Source organism: Lampris incognitus, chromosome 16, assembly GCF_029633865.1.
Source record: "Lampris incognitus isolate fLamInc1 chromosome 16, fLamInc1.hap2, whole genome shotgun sequence".
NCBI lineage: Eukaryota > Metazoa > Chordata > Actinopteri > Lampriformes > Lampridae > Lampris > Lampris incognitus.
Window position 1 is genome coordinate 32101447 of NC_079226.1, and position 22028 is coordinate 32123474.

General features: G+C 47.4%; 1 protein-coding gene across 3 annotated transcripts in view; it reads left to right on the forward strand.

Annotated features, from left to right (window-relative positions):
• The window catches only part of slc25a21 (solute carrier family 25 member 21), a 117673-nt gene that overhangs the window by 72406 nt on the left and 23239 nt on the right, over positions 1–22028 (forward strand). For all 3 annotated transcript variants that reach the window (XM_056295788.1, XM_056295787.1, XM_056295790.1), the window contains 2 exons: positions 5074–5122; positions 19584–19667. In XM_056295788.1, the coding sequence (XP_056151763.1) occupies positions 5074–5122; positions 19584–19667 (133 nt within the window). The remainder of the gene's footprint in view (positions 1–5073; positions 5123–19583; positions 19668–22028) is intronic.

A 22028-nucleotide genomic window follows, 5' to 3' on the forward strand; every position in this document is an offset into this window, starting at 1 on the left:
TATCTAATTGCATCTTAATGCCCTTCCCTTAAGCATTCATTTTGATGATGGTTTGAAACCTAAGTGGCCTGTGCACGGCATCCTGGCACTTAAAGCATTCATTACAGGAGTGTGACTTGATGGCTGTGCTTCAGGCTATGCAGACGCCCTTGTTACCATTTACAATTACTATCCAATTATTATTATCATTATTATTATTGTTATTATTATTATTCGGTTCACCTGTGAGTGATGAGCCAAATAACATTGATCATCTCCAAACAAGGGCACATGGCAAGGTCTGGGTAGATTAGATGGTAAGCAAATAATCAGTTCTCATAGTCAACATGTTGGATGCAGGAGTAAAGACCTGAGCAACTTTGACAAGGGCCAAATTGTTATGGCCAGACGACTGGGTCAGAGCATCTCTGAAACGGTAAAGCTTGTGGGGTGCTCCTGGTCAGCAGTGGTGAGTACCTATTGATAGTGGTCTGAGGAGGGACGAGTCAGAAACCAGCGACAGAGTGTTGGGTGCCCAAGGCTCATTGATGCACGAGGACAATGAAGGCTATCCTGTCTGGTCCGAACCAACAGAAGGTCTACTGTGACACAAGTCACACAAAATGTTAATGATGGTTATGGGAGGAATGTGTCACAACACATAATGCGTCGCACCCTGCTGTGTATGGGGCTGCGTAGTCACAGACCGGTCAGAGTGCCCATGATGACCCCTGTCCACCACCAAAAGTGCCTAAATGGGCACACGAGCGTCAGAACTGGACCTTGGAGCAGTGGAAGAAGGTCGCCTGGTCCGATGAGTCCTGTTTTCTTTTAGATCACGTCAATGGCCATGTATGTGTACACTGTTTACCTGTGGAAGTGGAACCAGGATGCACTGTGAGAAGACGACAACCTGGTGGAGGGAGTGTGATGCTCTGGGCAATGTTCTGCTGGGGAACCCTGGATCTGGCCATTCATGTGGATGTCAATTTGAAATGTGCCAGCTACCTAAACATCATTGCAGACCAGGTACACCCCTTCATGGCAACAGTATTCCCTGATGGCAGTGGCCAGGATAATGCGCCCTGCCACACGGCACACATTGTTCAGGAATGGTTTGAGGAACGTGATGAAGTGTTCCAGTTGTTGCCCTGGCCTCCGAATTCTCCAGATCTCAATCTGATTGAAGATCTGTGGGATGTGCTGGATGGACAAGTCAAATCCACGGCGGCTCCACCTTGCAACTTAAAGGACTTCAAGGATCTGCTGCTAATGTTTTGGTGCCAGATACCACAGAGGACCAACAGCATATTAGGCAGGTGGTCATAATGCTTTGGCTCATCAGTGTACATATTAAAAAAAGAAAACAAATCTCCCTCTCACCCTTTTTGGGCTGGTGTGTGTCTTCCTCAAGCTCGGGTCCTCTACCAGAGGCCTGGGAATTTGAGAGTTGTGCGCAGTATCTTTGCTTTTCCTAGGACTGCACTCTTCTGGACAGAGACCTCAGATGTTGTTTCTGGAATCTGCAGGAGCCACTCTCCCAATCATATATATATATATATATATATATATATATATATATATATATATATATATATATATATATATATATGTGTGTGTGTGTGTGTTTGCTTGTCTTTGTTTGTGTATTATGTGTCTAGTGTCTGTGTCTGTGTCTGCGTGTCTGTTTGTCTGCCAGCAAGGGAGCCCCGGATGACAGGCTTGTCAGTGGCATTGTGGCTCGGAAACAAAAGGGCCTTCAAAATAATGGAATCTCCCAATATGTCACTGTTGAGGCAGAACAAAGCCATAAACGTCAAACAGATGGCAGGTCACTATAATACTACGTGTCTCTCTACAGCTGTAATGAAGGGGGCGGCTGGTTACAGGGAGATGGAGCGCGGCCCAGACAGAGGAGAGAAGGGGAAAGGACAAACCTCAATCTCTCAGTAGCATCTCCACCCTGCCGCTGCGAGTTCATTCCCTCAGCTCTCCCTGCCTTCGGCGAGCGTGCTTCAGAGGCGGCAAAGGGGGTGCGAAGTACTCCCCAAGAGTGCGTGGGCCTACCGCTGCTTGGCTCTGTGATTAAACAGTAGCACATGCTGACAGCTGCGGTAAAAGACCATGATGCACTGGGGCTTGGTTGAGCGAGAGACAGCCTCTCAGAAGTGTTGAGGAGGGTTAGGTGATTTTTAGGCCTCAACTCAGAGATGGTTCAACCGTTGCACCAGATGTTAGTATCAGGCTTGGGTGACATATTAGTTGCTAGTAGTTCTTAGTGGAAGAGGTTTCGTCATTGAGTTCAAAATATTGGCGATGGAGGGGATTACAACATGGTCACAAATAAGTTTGCCACTGACAAGCCAAAATATCGTGCAGTAATCTGTGTTTAATTCATCTCCATCATCTCCATCCATAAAGCTGTTTGTGAGGCTATGTTCTGGTGAAGTTGCCTTCTGGATAAATTTGAATTATCTCCACAAGGAGACCATAAGTCATGTGGAGGTCGTTACAGGATTAAGGTGAGACACGGTGAGGTGAGACTCTGCCCACTCTGGTTTATGCTGGAACCCCTCAGCATGCTCTCTCATCTGCCATCGGTTGTCTGTGAGACGTCTCGTCTGCAGGGGCGTCAGACAGATGTTTAAATAAACACAGCCTACTTTTGCATTCATGCCTATCGTCCCTAATCCTTCCGCAACTGCCATGTTGGAGAATCAGCCTGAGTGCTTAACTGGGGCTAACCACAGAGCTACAATACTGACCCACAATGCAGCGGGAGAGCGAGGTTGACACGTCCACCGCGCTTAAGACACACACCTTAACCAGGTAAAAGTTGAACAGGACTCAAGGGGCGTTTGCTCTTTTCCTGTTGTTGATGAATGGGGGTTATCTCCAAAGGTGGAGGATCCTACTTCCTGGATGTCGAGATTCACAAGGACGAGGCCTGAGTTTGAAACTGAATCCTCTCAGATCTGATGGGAAGTGCTACACGCAGCTGGCAGTACCTTTTTAATACCTGATACCGTTTCAAAGTTGTTCCGTTTCCTTTTTTTTTTGTCAACAATGAAATCGAGGCAAATATGTACAACTTGACATGGCTAACATGGTAAAGGTAGATGCATTGATTTGTTCCAGTAGCGGAGAGCGCCGATTGGATGTTCCTCTGCAAACTGTGAACAAGTCTGTGCTCTACTATTTTTGTGTTTTTTTGTTTTTGTTTTATTCATGTTTTGACCCATCTGTAGGAATATTGCCCCGGGTTACTCTCCTATAGTGCTACCCTGCTGTACATTATTTTTTCCAGTTACATGCTATGACAGAAAGAAAACAAAACAAAAACAAACCCACAAGAATGTGAGGTTCACTTCCCTTTTAGCTGCACTGATGCAGTAATGATTAATTAACGACAAACACGCTTTCATGTAATTGGTTGCCAGACACAGGTCTACAGAGGCAGGAGGAATCCAACGCTGTTTTGTTTGTCTTCTGTGCTTGGTTTCCCACCAGTTGTTAAAATTGATTTTTTGTCTGTGTGTGTGTGTGTGTGTGTGTGTGTGTGTGTGTGTGGAAGTGATGGCTATGGCAGTTTTTTCTTCTTTTTTTTTCATTTTTTTTTTGTTTGTTTTTTCATTTTTTTTCTCCGTTCCTCCGGTGGGCCACTTGTCAGAGCGTGTTCTGTCCATTCTCAGCATCCTTTTGTTTGAACAGGCTCGTTGAGCAGGCGGGCTGGCAGACAGGTTTGGCTTCATCACTTAATCAGATTACCTGAGGAATTATCTCGCGGGCTCGGGTTTCACACTGGGCCTATTCATTGCGACACCTTGAAGGCGAGGTGTCCGGCAGAAACTGGCACGGTTTTCTGTTTTGCGCTCTCGACGTGGGCTGGGCCCGCGTCGCTGGGTCAGCCAAGCCCCCTTTCCTTTGGAAGCGCTTTGACTTTTGTACACCACCAGTTCCTAATTCTCCCAGTGGTAGAGTAATACGCAACTGCAGACAAAGTAATTTCTCAGTGGTATTTCACATAATAATTACTTCCCTGGAAAAAACCCCGGAGGAGAGACTGTCTTTTTTTTTAATAGACAGTATGTTTAATTGAGCAAATTAGAGAGAGCCCATATTGCGCGGCAGCTGTGTACACATGGTGGAATCTGCTAGGGAGGCCATTAGGCCGATAGCTGAAGGATGCAGTGAGAATAAAAGTTAAAAAAAAAATCTGATTGAGTTAGAAGATCCCCGTGCCAAACCAGTGGCTTTTCAACACAGATGCACGTAGTTAGTGTGTGTGCGAAACCCCAAAGTCCCTTGCTGAGGAGCAGACCCCATTGATTCGCCAGCTGTTGGCATGTCGTTGGTGTACTGGGTTAGTTAGCATGGCTGATACGCCGGGTGGCCTCGGCCCTTCATCACTTTGACACACAGAGAATTATAGTCACTCCGAGGGTTGCCTGGCATTAAGTCTCATCGGCTGCCGACCACAGACCCACTTTCATGCACTGCGCTACAGAGCTCGACGCACGTATGAATCACTGGGACGGCTGACGTGAATTAGCCGGGGTGATAATCAGAGTGATGATAAGCTGCTAAGCCTCGCGGGAGGTCGGCTTAGGTTAGCTGTCTGTCAAAACCGTCTTCGACCGCCGACAAAAAGCGAAGTGTGCGCCGCCTCGTAGATGAGATGGAACGAAGTGATCACAACAAGAATGAACAAACCGCAGCGGCAAGCCTCCGAATGACCTCTGCCCTGGTTAAGAAGTCATGCAACCTTTTTTACCCGAGTCACTTTCCGGGGTATTTTGACACGGCTTGTCACCCAGTATCAGATTTTACTCATGCTAGCATCAGATCTCCCAGGCCTAATGTGTGTGCAGCGTCATGTTAAGCGGCGGGTACAAACTAGGACAAGATCATGTGGGAAACGTATACGATGAATCAATGTCAAGACAGACATCCACGCAATGACACGACATCAGATAGCGCTGATCCAGGGATGTGGTACTGGAACGGCAAGTGTGAGTTAAGATGGCAGATTGTTATCAGATAGTCATGGCTATCATCAACCTGGCTCATTTTTTTTACTTCTTTATCTCCTAGGTCTGGTGGAGATTTGTCTAATGCATCCCCTGGATGTTGTTAAGACAAGGTAAGAGTTACATATACACACACACACACGCACAAAATTCATGTCTTAATTTGTTTCTCAATGGACTTTACTTGTAAGCCTGGCATTTCACAAACACATTTTTCTGATTCACATCTGCCTTGAATCCTCTCCGTGGGTTTAGTCATGGCACTTAGGCCTATATTGTGGAGTTCCTGGCATACCGAGACTTTTTTTTTTCCTGTTCAGCGGGCCCGGCCAGCTCTGCATTCTTAACACAAGCGGGCACCGATGCCAAGAGCCTCAGCCATATTGTGGAAAATGAAATGCATCATTTACCCCTCCATTCCCCACACAATGTTAAAAGTAATGCATTTTTTATGTTTGCAAATCGCTCAGATTTTTACCTCATTACTTTGTGTATTTCCATCCACCCCCCCCCCCGTGTGTTTGCGTGTGTGTGTGTGTGTGTGCACGTGCAACCTGTAGTTCCTTAAAAAGAAGAGAACAGGAAGTATAAAACAGAATCTCAAATTCTTTCACCATTCAAGTCACTTTTTTGGGTTGGGGGGGGTTGCCCCTTTTTCTCCCCAATTGTACTTGGTCAATTACTCCACTCTTCCGAGCCGTCCTGGTCGCTGCTCCACCCCCTCTGCCGATCCAGGGAGGGCTGCAGACTACCACATGCCTCCTCCGATACACGTGGAGTCGCCAGCTGCTTCTTTTCACCTGACAGAGAGGAGTTTCGCCAGGGGGACATAGCGCGTAGGAGGATCATGCTATTCCCCCCAGTTCCCCCTCCCCCCCGAACAGGCGCCCCGACCGACCAGAGGAGGCGCTAGTGCAGCGACCGGGAAACATACCCACATCCGGCTTCCTACCCGCAGACACGGCCAATTGCGTCTGTAGGGACGCCTGACCAAGCCGGAGTTAACACGGGGATTGGAACCGGCGATCCCTGTGTTGGCAGGCAACGGAATAGACCGCTACGCTACCCGGACGCCCCCTTTTTCTTTTCTTTTTTTGTCTCTTTTCACTCCCAGGCCTCTTTCTGTGTTATGCAAGATCTGCAGCACTCTCAGGGTGCAGGCCGATCAGGTCCCTCACACCACAGTTTCCCATTCAGCCATAAACAGGTCGTGGGCCGCTACTAAAGCTTTATAGTCTTTCACAGGCCCAGCCAAGACCTCTGGCTCAGTCCTTAGACCCTGCTGCCCCTTTCACTGCCTGTCAGTAAATTGTGCCTTCTTTTCTTTTTTCTCTTTTTGTCATTTACGGCGGCAGTTTCGTGGTAAATAAACTGCTAGGTGCGTCTTTTAAAAAGCGCGATGGTCGCACTTTGAAGGCAAGGCCACCGCCGCAAGACGCGGCGGGACCGCGCGGGATAAAAGTGGGGGGCGAGCGGCGTTGCATCGAGTCGATATTTGATACTTTGAAGGCCCCGCGATGTGATTTACGGTCACGCGTAGGGTAGGTAGAAAGGGTTTATTACAGGTAAGTCTCGAGCCCTGGCTGTCCGTCGTCACGCAGGGTCGGGGTTAAAAGTGCACGCACTATTTTCTTTGTAATGCTCTTCCCTTAAAAAGCGATAAAAGCCCCTCTAAAAGCCGACAGGTTTATCTATTTGTTTTCTGTTTGTGTCTCCATGTGTTTGTGTTGACAGGGGTTCTGCGGGTGAGAGCGGGGCTGTGCAAATGGACTCTTTTTCACCCTCTTTTGTTGCTTGAAAGTATCATCAGGTTTTTGTTTTTCCCCCTTTGTTTTTTTTTTTATCATTATTATGACCACATGGAAGAAACAGAAAAGTTTTGAATCAGAATGGTACTCAACACCGGTAGTGTGGTTTATTGAACTGACCTTTTTAAACCACAGGAGGTTGTGACACGTGCGCACACACACACACACAAGCACATGCACACACAAAAACACGCACAATCATGCACACAGAAAGACACACATGTGCACATGCACATACAAACACACACACACACACACATTGAAATACCCAGGCCTACAAAAGTAAGCACATAACATAGTGCCACACTCACATACAAACATACACGTGCACATGCAGACATGCACACACACCTAGCACACATGCACACACACACACACATGCACACACACCTAGCACACACGCACATGCACACACACATGCACAAGTTTGCTTACTTCACCATCCACTCATGAATTCATAGTCGAAGCATACACACCAGCTAGCTAATTGGGACACTGAGAGGGAGCTGAAATCTATTAGCAGGAACCTTGGAGCCGACTGGCGGGAGCTAAGAGAGTCAGACACCGGCACACCTCCGCTCAGTGTCTCTCTCTCTCCCTCTCTTTCTCTCTCTCTCTCTCTCTCTCTCTCTCTCTCTCTCTCTCTCTCTCTCTCTCTCTCGCTCGCTCGCTTGGCAGTTAGGTATGGCTCTTATTAGGGCCTGGCTCCTGCTTTAATGTCCACTGGCCCAAATTGGATGGCAACTGGAGTAAATTTACTTTTTCCACCAAGCCCCCAACACGGTTATCAAAGGGATTTTTTTTTCAAGTTTGTCAAGGGAGACCTGACAAAATGTGTACCTGGGAGTTGATGTTTACTTAGTTTCCAAATGAGGGCCGCCACCGAGCCCCTGCCCCATCCCCCCACCGCTGTGAGAGAGCTGAGAGGGGAGGAGACAGGTTGATGGGCGCAGGCTTGGGATTAGAAACTGCAGCTACAGACTAGAAAGCTTCAGTCGGAGACACGGTGATACGGCGGTGATGTCAAACGATGTCAGCCTGAGCTGACACCGATTGGGCATCCAAAGAAAAAGAAAGCGTTGTTATCCGTGCCTCGAGCTCTCCGTTCATAATTTCTCTCCAGTGAGATAGATGTATCAGCAAAAAAAACTGACTTATATCACAAAATGGTTGTTGCCAAAATGCAGATTTGTGCTATCAATGGATTTTCCATTTGTCAGTAACTGTGATTAACAGAGTGCACCACGTGCTACATGCTAATGGCTGTCTTCACATGCAAGTATAGAATGCAGAATTTAGTGTTTGGGGAGATGATCCGGAGCACATCTTGAGTCCGTGTTGTTGCGGCTCTGCTCCCAGTAGTGTGATAACTCAGCAGCTGAGCCGTGACCTCTGTTACTCACCTTTAGTAACAAGTACATATATCTTACATCTGAAAGACTTCTGGGCAGCTCACCTTTCGTCAACATGACTTACGACCTCTTTCACCACCGACTAAAAGCAACACTGACCGAATTAGCATTGTGCTCCCCAATCATAAAAAAAGAAAAGAAAAAAAAAGCACGTTGACATGACAGGCCTTTTAGTTCAAGTGAAATGATCTGATAGGGGTTCAGCACATCCCTTTGACAAGGCAGATGCCTGTCAATGGATAGTCATTGGATGCAGTGTGGATTAAGCCTTCGACCTCTTGGTCACAGGATGGTCTCTCTGACTTTTGAGCCTGCCTCCTGCTCCATAGCTGCAAACAGATTACCAAAACACTGTTGCCAAAGTCCCTTTCGGTATTAATGGCAAATATATTTGTTATACATCGATGTTATGAGGACAAGTCTGTAGTTCTGGTGATGCGGTGTTGACCTCCTAGCTCTTTGCAGTTGGTGAGACCATAACGCTGGGGACTTGGACATTTTTTTGACCCATTCTCCCATCGCTCTCCCGGACAAGTTGCACTCACTGAGAAAATCGACGAAATGCCTGAAATGTAGATGTGACATACTTGACGCAAATCAAACCATTAATTGCCCCTGACTCTGACCCCCTCGATAGGCAGGGGCAAGAATGTGGGGTTGAAGATGGGGGGAAGGGGTGCTGAGACTGGCAGGGAGAGACAGTGGGACCGGAGTAACAGCTTTTCATTAACCTGGAAACCACCTAGTTACATGGTTCATGGGCTGGTCTCAGCTCACTTGGAGGTAACAAAGGGTGTCGGGCGGCGCTTTCTGCAGGGGGCGCTCGGGGCACCCCATCTGACTCTGATCAGGTCCCCTCTCTCATTAGGGAGCAACACAGAGCCTGCATTTCCCCTTCATGTTGAGATCTTGTTACATGGTGCTCCACCCTTATGCATGCGCGTGTGCGAAAACACACGCATGCGTGCACGCACGCACGCACGCACACACACACACACACACACACACACACACACACACACGCTTTCGCCTCCCTGCCCACAAACTGAAGCCACACCTTTCCTGTGTCTGTATGTCTGCCCGAGCTACTTGTTCTGTCACCATGAGTTACCAGCAGTCCCCACTGTGATCTGGACCACAACGAGCCCTGAGCCCCATAATATTTTAACTCATACATATCTGATCCCGGGCTTTTCCCCATATTTCTTTCTCTCGTTCTAATGCACTCAGTTGCTCTCGCTCCCGCTTTGCTCCTCTCACTCTCCATTTCCTTTTCTCTCCTTCTTCTCTCTCTTGCTCTCGCTCGCTCTCGCTCCCAAATAACCGCTCTTACCCCAGTTCATTGGCCCTATCCCTCCATGCATCAACTGACAGCCTCTTTCTCCACTTTTATCTCATTTCCAGATCTATTACATCCTGCGTTGAGTAACTTTAGCTACTCGGTGGCTATCCATCTTGGATAGGCCTCTCAATCATAATTCAATCTGTAATGTGTTGCTTTACCTACTGTTATTACTTTGGATTTGGTCATTTGTTGAAGTGATTGTGTTTTCTCCCCCCCCCCCCTTCATCCGTGTTCTCCATTTGTATTGGAACAATAGCTTTGTGTTACGCAGTTCGGTAAATTGTGTTGCATGATATGGCTGTCAGAGCCATTGTAAACCACTAAGCCTGCCAGTAGCCTTCTCTGAACCTGATTAGAAAAACGTGGCGCTGGGCCTCGCTCGCGGCAGTAGCCATGACAACACAGCCTCCATTTGATCGCAGCATGCATGAAAGTGCGTCCCCCTTGGGGGGGTACAAAGTGATCTTTGACGAGGGCTTTGACAGATGACGTCCTGTCCTTTTTTTGGGGGGGGGGGCGGACAGTGTCACGAGTGGCCTGGAGGCTCCTACACCCGCCTCCCATCCCTCCCCTTGACCCCCAACCGCTTGGTGAACCCCAGTGCACTTCTGGAGGAATCCCTGACACAACCCTCAAACAGCAGGGCACAAAGCAGCAGCAGTCTGATGGCTGATCCCTCCTTGTAAAGAGGCAGGCAGGTCAGCAGTCGTCAAGCCAGTTTCTAATCCCCCCGGCGCTCCCAGACTGCAGGGCAGCGTCTTTATTCACAGTGTGGACTCAAGAGCACGCTACATGGTGGATGTACTGTAGTCAATCTGTGCATTTACCCCCCCCCTTCTTTTTTTTTTCAGTGGGTGGGATAAGTGGGAAGAGAGTCCGAGGTCTGATTGAGATTAGTTCAGTTCAATTCCAGCTCAAGCCATGAGTACAGAGAGCGTTTTCTTAAGCACCCAGAAGATATCAGATATATTTGAATATATGCGATTGCATTCCGGACATATTATCATTAATAACAATACCAAAGGATAAAAGATGTGGAAATTATGTAGCGGAGTTTATGTAATATGGCGATTTTTGTTTTATTTTTAGAATTTATTCATTCATTCAATATTAAAATGTTTTGGCTCGGGCATCCTGGCACATGCATTATCCTGGGTTTGAATCCAGCCCTGGACCCAGCACCTCATCTTTCTTGTCTTTTCACTATACTATCTAATAAAGGTGGAACTACCATTAAAAACTAATCCTTAAACAACATGTCGGTTGATCTCATAGACAAGCCCAAGATGATACAGGTACAGGCTTGGATTTAACCCGCTGTTCCTCAGACAGCTCATGTGAGCTGTTTGTGTTGTGTGTGTGTGTGTGTGTGTGTGTGTGTGTGTGTGTGTGTTAGAGAGAGATCATGGTTTTCTCACTCACAATGTGTTTGTATCATTAACTCGGCGGCTCTCTCCACGGTGTGCACATGTGCATGTCAGTGTGTGTCTGTCGTCAGAGCAGAGCACATGTAATCATTATCAGCGAAGGGCTGCACATTCCACCGCATTAATTACAGAGTGGAGGCATTGTGAGCTTTGATTCCGCGAGACCCTGACTGTGCTGTGGCCACGGCACGGCTCCCCTGCTGCCCTATCTCTCTCCCTCTGTCTCTGTCTCTGTCTCGCGCTCTCTCTGTCTCTCCCTCTGTCTCTGTCTCTATGCCTCTCTCTCTATGCCCCTCTCGCTGTCTCTCAGTCTCTCTCTTTCGCTCTCTCTCTGTCTCTGTCTCTCCCTCCGTCTCTGTCTCGCGCTCTCTCTGTCTCTCCCTCTGTCTCTGTGTCGCTCTCTCTCTGTCTCTGTCTCTCCCTCCGTCTCTGTCTCGCGCTCTCTCTGTCTCTCCCTCTGTCTCTGTGTCGCGCTGTCTCTGTCTCTCCCGCTGTCTCTGTCTCGCTCTCTCTCTGTCTCTATGCCTCTCTCTCTATGCCCCTCTCGCTGTCTCTGTCTCTCTCTCTCGCTCTCTCTCTGACTCTCTATCGCTCGCTCTCTCTGTCTCTATGCCTCTCTCTCTCTCTCTCTCTCTCTCTCTCTCTCTCTCTCTCTCTCTCTCTCTCTCTCTCTCTCTCTCTCTCTCTCTCTCTCTCTCTCTCTCTCTATGCCTCTCTCTCTCTCTGTCTCTCTCTCGCTCTCTTTCTCTCCCTATGCCTCTCTGTCTCTCTCTCGCTCTCTTTCTCTCCCTATGCCTCTCTGTCTCTCGCTCTCTCTCTCGCTCTCCCTGTCTCTCTCTGTCTCGCTCTGTCTCTCTCTCTATGCTTCTCTCTCTGTCTCTGTCTCTCTCCGTCTTTCTCTATGCCTCTCTTGCTGTCTCTCTCTCCCTCTCTCTGTCTGTCTGTCTGTCTGTTTCTCTCTCTCTCTCTTTCTCTCTCTCTCTCTCTCTCACACACACACACACACACACAAACACATGCACGCATACGCTTTTTCCTGGCTCCATCACCACTTTTCCATCCCAACCCTCACTGACGGCCTTTTTCGAGCTCTGTTTTGCACTCATAAGTCACAGACGAGTTGTTTTTCTCAATATCGTCAGAGAATTGACTGGTAGTCCACCATGTGCCTGAGAAAGAAAGATGAGTGAATGATGGCAAATTCAAATGGAAAGAAAGAGGCCAAAATGTAGATTGATAGCAGTGGTATCAAATCCCTTCGAGACTGTCTTGTGTCAACGTAATTGGTTTTTATAAGCTGCCATGAATCTGCGTTCATTCTTCTTGTCGCTGTTGGTCCGTTTGCCACACCACATCACAATCTCATATTAAACAGGTCCGGTCCGAGTAAACACCGCAAACATCCGAGGGCATCATGTTACAACTGTCTAAACAGAATTTCAAAAATTGTCCAGGGCGAGCTGAAATGACCCATTTTAAAGAAGCAGTAAAGGATTAGATGAAATGTGCATTTGTTTCCAAATTCTGTGGGATGCCTTTTGGCGTCTGTAACATCTTGCACGTTTCGTGGTGTTCTGATTTCAGTGGCTTGGCCTCCAGAGCCAAGTGGGTGAGACGAGACAGTTCAGTGTAGTAATATTGACTCTCGGGTTTCTCTGTTGAAGCAGGCAGGATAAGTCTGTCTGGAACAGTATTTGTCATGGACAAATGGTTTGCCTGCTGTCACAGGAGGTTTCAAAAAAGAGGAAAAAAAAGTCCTGGAGAGTTTCCTCACATGAAAACGACAGTTACTGTTGCTGACTTAGAGTAGCGCTACGTCCAGGATATCCTGATCAAGCTAGCCTGGGCCGTCATCCACTGTCATGGCCTCAACTCTCCTTTCTCTTGTCCATCTGAGGATATAGATTCCCTACTTTTTTTTTGTGGCTTTTTCCACCCTTTTTCTCCCCAGTTGTACTTGGCCAATTACCCCACTCTTCCAAGCTGCCCCAGTCGCTGCTCCACCCCCTCTGCCGATCCGGGGAGGGCTGCAGACTACCACATGCCTCCTCCGGTACATGGGGAGTCGCCAGCCGCTTCTTTTCACCTGACAGTGAGGAGTTTTGCCAGGGGGACATAGTGTGTGGGAGGATCAAGCTATTCCCCCCAGTTCCCCCTCCCCCCTGAACAAGCACCCCGACCGACCAGAGGAGGTCACATACCCACATCCGGCTTCCCACCCGCAGACATGGCCAATTGTGTTTGTAGGGACGCCCAACCAAGCTTGAGGTAACATGAGGATTTGAACTGGCGAGCCCCATGTTGGTAGGCAACGGAATAGACTGCTACGCTACCTGGACGGCCTCAGTGAAATATATTTTATCGCATTACAGTGGCCATATAACTCTTGGCTTTGGCAGTGAATGGATCTGCTTGTATGTTCAGCCTGCACTTAGTGTGCAGTAATATCAAGAACAAGAAGATCAAAAACCCTGGTATGAGTACAGCCCACACAAGTGGATAAAATAAGGTGGGATGGAAGTGGGTGAGTTACCGTTACAGTGCAACACAAACTGGTTTCTGCCATAAGGTGGCCAGATTTTTGGTAGCAAAACCAGGGACATTTGTGGTTGCCCCCCAACCCCATCATCTCTGACCACTTCTCAGAAGTTTCATCTTCGGTTACAGGTCTGGTGAACGGGAATTCTGCTTGCAGTTTGTCATTAAAATTACATTTTCGGTTTTTGGATAAAGCCGTTGCCAATCTTGGCTGCAGCAACATTGTGAGAATGTGAGTGAGTGTGGGTGGAAGTTGAGGCAAGAATTTGAGTCACTCTTAAAGTGGCTTTCACGTAGTTTTGAAAGTCCTTTGGTGACATTTTCAAGGACAGTGCCAGCCTGGGACAAGGCATCCAATTTGGGTGCTGTCCCAGGAAAATGGAAATGTCAGGACACCCTATTGCACCAGTGGAACAGCTCTCTCTTCAGCCATGGGGATTGTGACCAGTATATGGTGAATAGGTAGCTGAGGCCATCTGGGTCAGCTTTCAGCAAGAGCTTCTTGACTGAACTTGCTCTGCCCATTTGTTTATTTGTTTATTATTTTGAAAAATTGATGTTTGGGGCGTCCGGGTGGTGTGGCGGTCTAGCTCGTTGCCTACCAACATGGGGATCGCTGGTTTCAATCCCCGTGTTAGCTCCGGCTTGGTCGGGTTTCCCTACAGACACAATTGGCCGTGTCTGCCGGTGGGAAGCCGGATGTGGGTATGTGTCCTGGTCGCTGCACTAGCGCCTCCTCTGGTCAGTTGGGGCGCCTGTTCGGGGGGGGGGGCTGGGGGGAATAGTGTGATCCTCCCATGTGTTACGTCCCCCTGGTGAAACTCCTTGCTGCCGGGTGAAAAGAAGCGGCTGACGACTCCATATGTGTCGGAGGAGGCATGTGGTAGTCTGCAGCCGTCCTCAGATCGGCAGAGGGGGTGGAGCAGTGACCAGGACAGCTCAGAAGAGTGGGGTAATTGGCCAAGTAAAATTGGGGAGAAAAAGGGGGGAAAATCCAAAAAAGGAAAAATAAAGGGATCGTCATAACCATCATTCATTATTATCTTCCATTCTTTCCCTTCTCTGCCTTGACTCACTGCGAATGTCAGTGGAAATTAAGCAATCTTTGGCCATGGCGTCTGCCATATTTCCCTGGAGACTACAGACAGATTGGTCAGTCAGCAAGTCTTTTTCCATGTACAAGAAGTTTTGATCTTGTCTAGTAAAACCTCTGCCCTTCCCTGCCCCCCGCCCCGGTTCTCCTCGTGCCCTTTTATGCTAGCTCTTTCTGCTTTGGTACAGCACTGCAGCTTGATCCCAGGTCAGGGAGTATGAGGAGACATGCGGGCCAGCAAACTGGTCCCAACATCACTATAGAGGATGAGAGCATTCGGTTTTATCTGTATCAGAAGACGCCTCAGTGGAGGAGGGATGCCCCAGGTAACAGCTGTTACCCCCTTTCTCCTCTATCCACACTACGGCCTGCTTCATAGCCTGGGCCATCCCAGGTCCGGTAGGCATGTGGTGCTGGTGAAACCCAACCTGGCCTCTTCTAGACTGAGTCTTGGCAGCCTGCCGTGTCACAAGCGCCAAAAGTTTATCACTTCCCCTTCTCCCAACCCGCTATTTTGCATCTTCTTCCCCTCATCTTTATCTTCCTATTTCTCTCTCCAAAGGTCTGCTTTTATTGGCCTCCTCTAAGTCACACTCAAACCCTCTTCCTCCCTTTGCCAACAGTTTGTCAAAAATTAAATGTAGCTGCGTCTTCGTCGCTCAGTCGGGTAATACATCAGCTTACCGTACATAAACTTTTCCTGTTTTCTTTCCGACCTGACTTTCCTGTTACACTTTATTGTCCGATCTAGCAAAGAAGAAAATTTGCCAATGAAAATGAATCGAAAAAGAAAAAAAAATCATTCTTAATTCCTACTTGTCGGTATCATCACAAAGTACTGTTGTCGTTTGTCAAATGTGATATCTGTTTGTAAGGAAAAAGTAATATTTTTGTGTGTGTTCGGGTTTTACATGTTTTTATGACCTGTTTCATGTTTTCTGTGACTGTTTTATGTTAGTCTGTACTGGCTGTCGAAATAAGTTTCCTCATTGAGGAACAATGAACATCTATTCTATTCTCTTATTTTGAACACTGTGCATTAAGCTGAGCATGATGCACTTATTCAGCAGTAAATGCCAGTTCTCTGGTACATCATTGACTGGTTTTGCACAAAGAGCTTCAGTCAGTCAGTTCTGGTGATTTGTCAAGGCAAGCAGCCATTGCATGTGAGGAGAACCATTTTGTTTGGTCGCACTCTGTAAGCCTGACAAACTATTGGCTGGTTAAAGTCGGAATTGGATTGGGCGGCTGCTTTTGCCATGTTGGATCATTTAGGTCGGAAAGTGGTCTTAACCTCATGTACCAATGCAATGGACTTTTACCATCTCTATGATCCCGCTCATTAAATTTAACTGTCTGGCTGTAAAAAATAGATTTTCCTTTAATGCTGCCTTCTGGATTGTCTTATACGCTTCAGATCTAATATGAGAAATACCTCAACTTTCATTCCCGCCCTCTTGTGATTCACTTCCCCTCTCTTTAGTCTTTTTTTTTTTGCCTCTTTTTATTTTTCATTGAAGGACTCAGAACTCCACACAGAAAGATGGCCGCAGATCAGGGTTCACGCTACACAGCAGCCAGTCCAAATACACATGGGTAAACCCATTCACACATGTATGCCCTATCAATGAATAAAAAATGTCACGGTTGAAGCAAACGCCATCATTTGGAGTGGACAACACAATAGATTACAAAAGATAACTACGTTCGGTGACTTAGGTCATCATTTCGTTTCTTCAAATAGCATTTGATGTTGTGTAACCACCTCCTAAATATCCATTAATAGGATATAACATCAGTTTTTGCACATTGGGTCGCTATTTGGCAAACACGAGAGCTGGTCCGATCAGCACTATAAGCACTCTCACCCCAGTACAGGAGTGTTGCGGAGGGAATACCCCCTCATTTAACAACGCAGAATTTAAAAACCTCCTTTAAAACACGGCTTTCTCCTTTAAAAGCTGGCCCGTCAAGCATGTGCCTTTTGATCAGCCCAATAAGCCCCCCACCCCTTCCCATAGGCATTTTTTTTAACACCATCATTATTGAGCCTCACCTCAATGGCTCGTCCTCCCCGAGGTGACAGCCCATCTTGTTGGTCTCGTCCCGAGCCCATTACCACCGGGGTCTGGTGGCGGACACGGCCCGGTGCCTCCACTTGGCCCTCAGACACTCTGCTGCTGTCTATAAAAATACAAAGAATGGGGCTCAGGCCTGCCACTCCGCCCTCATTTACCTCTTCGCCTCCTTTGTGGATGCTAAGAATTTGTACTTTTATAGGGAGTGAAGGTCGGTTGGAGGAGAGCCCGCAGATTATTTACCCCAGAGTGCTTGTCTGGCTCACAGAAGCACCAACCTGCCCTCACCTTCACCCTTACCTGGGCAGCTTAGGGGCCTGTAAAGCAGGGACTGGGAGGAACAGGGTGGAGGGTAGGGGGTGGAGGCAGGAGGACTCTTGATGAACTCATAGCTCTCATCACCTCAGAGAGCATGTCCATACAGCCCGGGCCATTCTCTGAAGTAGAGGCTCTGAGCAGCCCTGGTTTAAAGAAGCCCAGGGGTTTTTTCCTTGGTTCCTCTGTCTGCTGAGTTTACAATCAGGCCGGCAGGCTCCAAGGCCAAGTGAATCTGCCAGAGCCACAGAGTCCATTATGTCCTCCTTACCAAATAAGCAGTATATCTCTCTTCTCACTTCGGGTTTATTAACACCGACCTTCTTGTCTCTTATTAGCTCTTTTCAAACAGGACATTGCCTATACAACCGTCTTTGTGTACCTCGCCATGATAAGCGCATGTTGTTTTTCCACTGCTGCTGAGAGTCAACATTAGCAGCTTCCTAGCCAGGGGCATGGAGCTTCCCCTGCTGCCAGAAGCTCCTCTGGTCCTCCCCATTATCTCCCACTCCTCGGGCCTTGCTGTTTGGTACCTGGCTTTTATGGCAGGGTAGGAGAGGGCCATGAGGAAATGATGTGACCCTAGGGGTCAGGAGTAGAGTCAGGGGGGTGGAACCGGACCACGGCCCTGCTAACCCCACTCTTTCAGGACCGGCGCGGGTCGGGGCAGCCGGAGCAGAAAGGAGAGTGGGAAACTGGGGACAGGACCCCTTCTATCCCTGACCCTGAAGTCATATGCCTTTAATTAAGCTCGATTTGAATTTGTTTACAAGGCCCTGTGGTCTTAAATCTTCCGGGTCTGAGCTCCCCCCCACCCCACTCCACCCACACAAATACCACCTCCCTAGCCCACCCCACCCTTCGTCAACCCGGTCCCCTCATACCTCCATCCTTAAGTCCTCCTTTTCTTCTTTGCTTTAATATGGTGTCAGACATTTATTTATTTATTATGCTGTTTTAACTAGATTTTGGGCATGGGTTACAAGCTATTTGGGAATCCACCAAATAGGGTTTGAGGGACACCCCTCTAAGATGTTAATCTGTTAGCGATATGAAAGGCCGCTCACCCCACTAAAGTCCCCCTCCACTGGATCCTGAGGGCTCTTTATGGTCCCATCAGGCACCCGCCTGGACGACTTACTGCTGACCTTGTGACCCGGCAGTTGGAGCCATATGAGGAGAGTCTTTCTCCTGTCCCTTCTTCCTCTACACACTTTTACTTTGTCTCTCTCTCTCTCTCTCTCTCTCTCTCTCTCTCTCTCTCTCTCTCTCTCTCTCTCTCTCTCTCTCTCTCTCTCTCTCTCTCTCTCTGTCTGTCTCTCTCTCTCTCTCTCTCTCTCTCTCTCTCACTTTCTCTCTCTCTCTCTCTCTGTCTATACCTCAGGCTCTCTCTTTATCTCTCGCTCGCTCTCGCTCTCGCTCTCTGTCTATATCTCTAACTTTCTCGCCTTCCTCAGAATCACCAATTACCTTTCCAATCTGTTTGAAAGTGAATTGAATATAAACTCGTCATCATTATCGTACAGAAATGGATTCACATAACACCTTCATTTGTGTTGCTGCTATGCATTGAAGTGGTCACTAGTGATGGATTTGGTTAAATTCACATTAACTGAGCTAGCATCTTCAGGCCTCGTGACCTCTTATGAAACCAGTGTGTTCTTTTTTTCTCTTTTCTTTTTTCTTTTTTTTTTTTTGATTGGATCCACAGTCCAAGTTATTAGGGGCCACAAAATGAGATCCTTTCCCGTTGCCCCAAAGCATCAGTTCTTCGTTTTCAACTCCATTCATTCATTCATACCGTTGCCTCCATCAGGTCCCTCATGTAAAAGATTTACACACAGCTCAGGAGCCTTTATTAGGGAGGTACCAGCGTGTTTGCCATACAACAAAAAGGCCCTCGACTGGCTCCATCATATTAAAAATTTACACGTAACTGAAGAGCTGTTACAATGGACTTACTAGCGTGTTAGTAGCAGAAAAGCTTGTTGCAAAAGGTCCGATCCTGGGGAGTTTGGTGGCTAATTGGATCGGTTGGGTTAAGTAAATGTTTGAGTTCTCCATTGTGCTGGGGGGGGGGTGGCTGGGTGTCAGAGCCTCTCGTCTTGGCTTAGTGGGGGAAAAAAAGAAGGGATGAAACAGAGAGGGGAGAAGATAAAAGGCGAGCGTGAGCTCATTACGATAATGGGGAAAAAATTATATTAAGTACATTTCACACAGAGGTGTGAAATTAACTAACAATTAACTGAACGCCGACATCGTGGTTAATGAAGGCAAAGTTGAAGTAATAGCAACAAAGCGAATACAGATTACACAAAACTAACCATTTAATCACAATACAGAGCAAACCATAGAGCAAATAATAGCGGACACGGCAGAAACCACAAATACCAATAGTGGTAATGATGATGATGATGATGATGATGATGACGACGATGATGATTATGAATTAATGCCAAAGTTGTATGGAACAGTTTTTAAGGTTTGCATAGAACTGTATTGTAATGATGAAGGTTATAGCATGGCTAAAAGCTTAAATAACAAGCGTCTCATTTCAGGTTTCAGATCCAGAGGGGATCCAGTGACCCAACCAGCTACAAGAGCCTGGGTGATTGCTTCAGGACCATCTTCCGGAACGAGGGGTAGGATATAAGTGTCAGTTTTTACAAGCTGCTACCAGAAATAAGTGCAGAAAGAAAGCCCCAGAATTAGTGATGTATAGTTTCTGAGTGAAACCAGTACTGTAATTCTTTTCTGTTCCTCAACACTGATTTACTCCTGATGATAAAAGAAGCAGCATGTTTCATGAGGAGATTAAAATTTCTCCTTCTGCTCTGCATGTAGTAGATGGCAGAATCTGTATGGATTCTCCAATTATCTGTTCACTATAACCCACAACTGGGTTTTGATATCTCAATCATATCCCACCCTTCAACCTAGACTTTATTGATCTTATACTGGCACAGGATTAAAAGTAAGTGAGCACAAGGGGTATCCGGGTAGTGTAGCGGTCTATACTGTTGCCTACCTACATGGGGATTGCCGGTTCGAATCCCCATGTTACCACTGGCTTGGTCAGGTGTCCCTACAGACACAGTTGGCCGTGTCTGCAGATGGGAAGCCAGATGTGGGGTATGTGTCCTGGTCGCTGCACTAGCGCCTCCTCTGGTCAATCAGGGCGGCTGTCCGGGGGGAGGGGGAACTGGGGGGAATAACGTGATCCTCCCATGCGCTACGTCCCCCTAGCAAAACTCCTCACTGTCAGGTGAAAAGAAGCAGCTGCCGACTCCACGTGTATCAGAGGAGGCATGTGGTAGTCTGCAGCCCTCCCCGGGGTGGAGCAACAACTGGGACAGCTCGGAAGAGTGGGGTAATTGGCCAAGTACAACTGGGGAGAAAAAGAGGGGGGGGGAATCCAAAAAGTAAAAAGAACAAGTAAGTGAGCACACACTGTAAATATCTCCTAGTAGTCTCAACTTCTTTTCTGACCTTCGGTGTTAATGATGCTTGTGCTGTTCCATCAGGAGCAAATACCTGCATGGTGAGGAAAAGGGCTGCGAGCTCATCGCCTCTAAGAAGCAGTCTGGTATAAGATGTATAAGATTTTTTTTAAATGAAAAAAAAAAAAGGTCCACGCCGTAAAAAGAGCTTATTTTCAAAGGATTACAGTCAAGAACACCGAGAAGTCTTCCTTCCGAAGCCCACCTCCTCCCCTCCCAAGCCTGTGACAGGGCTTTGAGACAGTGCAGGCCTCCGAGAAAGTGGTTGCCACTCAGTCTGTTTACGGCGAGCCGACAGCTTTATAGTGGATATAAAATTGATCTGCTGCGAGGTGTGAGTGAGCGCGCTGCGAGAGACCAGCTGGTGACAGTTGGAACTCCTCCGCTGGCAGCCGCCCAACAGCCGCAGTCATCCTGCTACTGTTCCTGCACCCTTCACACACGTGTACACACACACAAACACACACACAGAAACACACACACACAATCTTTTACACGCTCGCACTGTAAACATATGTGGTATTGTCGCTGCAAGTATTTTTCGGGTATGTCTCTCTGCGAATAGGTGTGGATGAACACCACCACCACCACCCCCCCTCCACAGAGCACCGGGGTTATGTCACAGGGAACGAATCATGTTATCATCACACAGCTATTTGCCATCCACACTGCGGCCTATGGAATTTTTTTTTTTTATTTTTTTTTTTTTTTGCGTGTGTGTGAGTTGCAGAAACATGCCAGGCAGTCCCCACAGACAGAAGATCCACTTTCCAATTATCACTAACAGTATATTTTTGCTGAGGCTGTAATCCCTCCCCGGTAGCAACGGAGCGGATTACCTCCAGGCCAAACCACTTAGTTATAATTTATACAAATAGTTTAAGGCCCCGCTGTTGTTGAATTATTATTAAAAATAAACATCTCTCGTCAGAGCATGGCAGGACTGAGCTAACACTAGGTCCCATTCCCTCTCTTAGGGAATGAGGGAGGAAATCTGAGCCTTTAGCCCGAGTGCAGTGATTAGTCTGAAGAAAGACATGGAAATGTGCACATCTATGATTCCATCTCCTAAAAAAGACTCTGAAACACTGTGGAGTACATAAACACAATATCCAGTCCTGTAGACTTTATGTAGCTGGATAAAATTAGGACCACGGTACTGAGTCAGTGCTTTACCGTCACTGTGTAATGTTCCTGTCAAAGCCATGTCCACACATAAAAGTTAGTAATATAAAAATTTTCAAATTTTAGTTTTGGACCAAAGTTGGGGAAATGTGTTTTTTCTGTTAAGTGTGAAGTAGCTGTTCCTTTAAGTGTGACCATGCTCATTAAGAGGGAGTGTGTATGTGTGTGTGTGTGTGTGTGTGTGTGTGTGTGTGTGTGTGTGTGTGTGTGTCTGTCTGTCTGTCTGTACAGGCAGCTCTCCATTTTCTGCTGCATGTGGGTGCAGCGGCAGTGTGATCATGTGCTAAGTGTTTCAGTCTGGAGGCAAACAAAAAGACT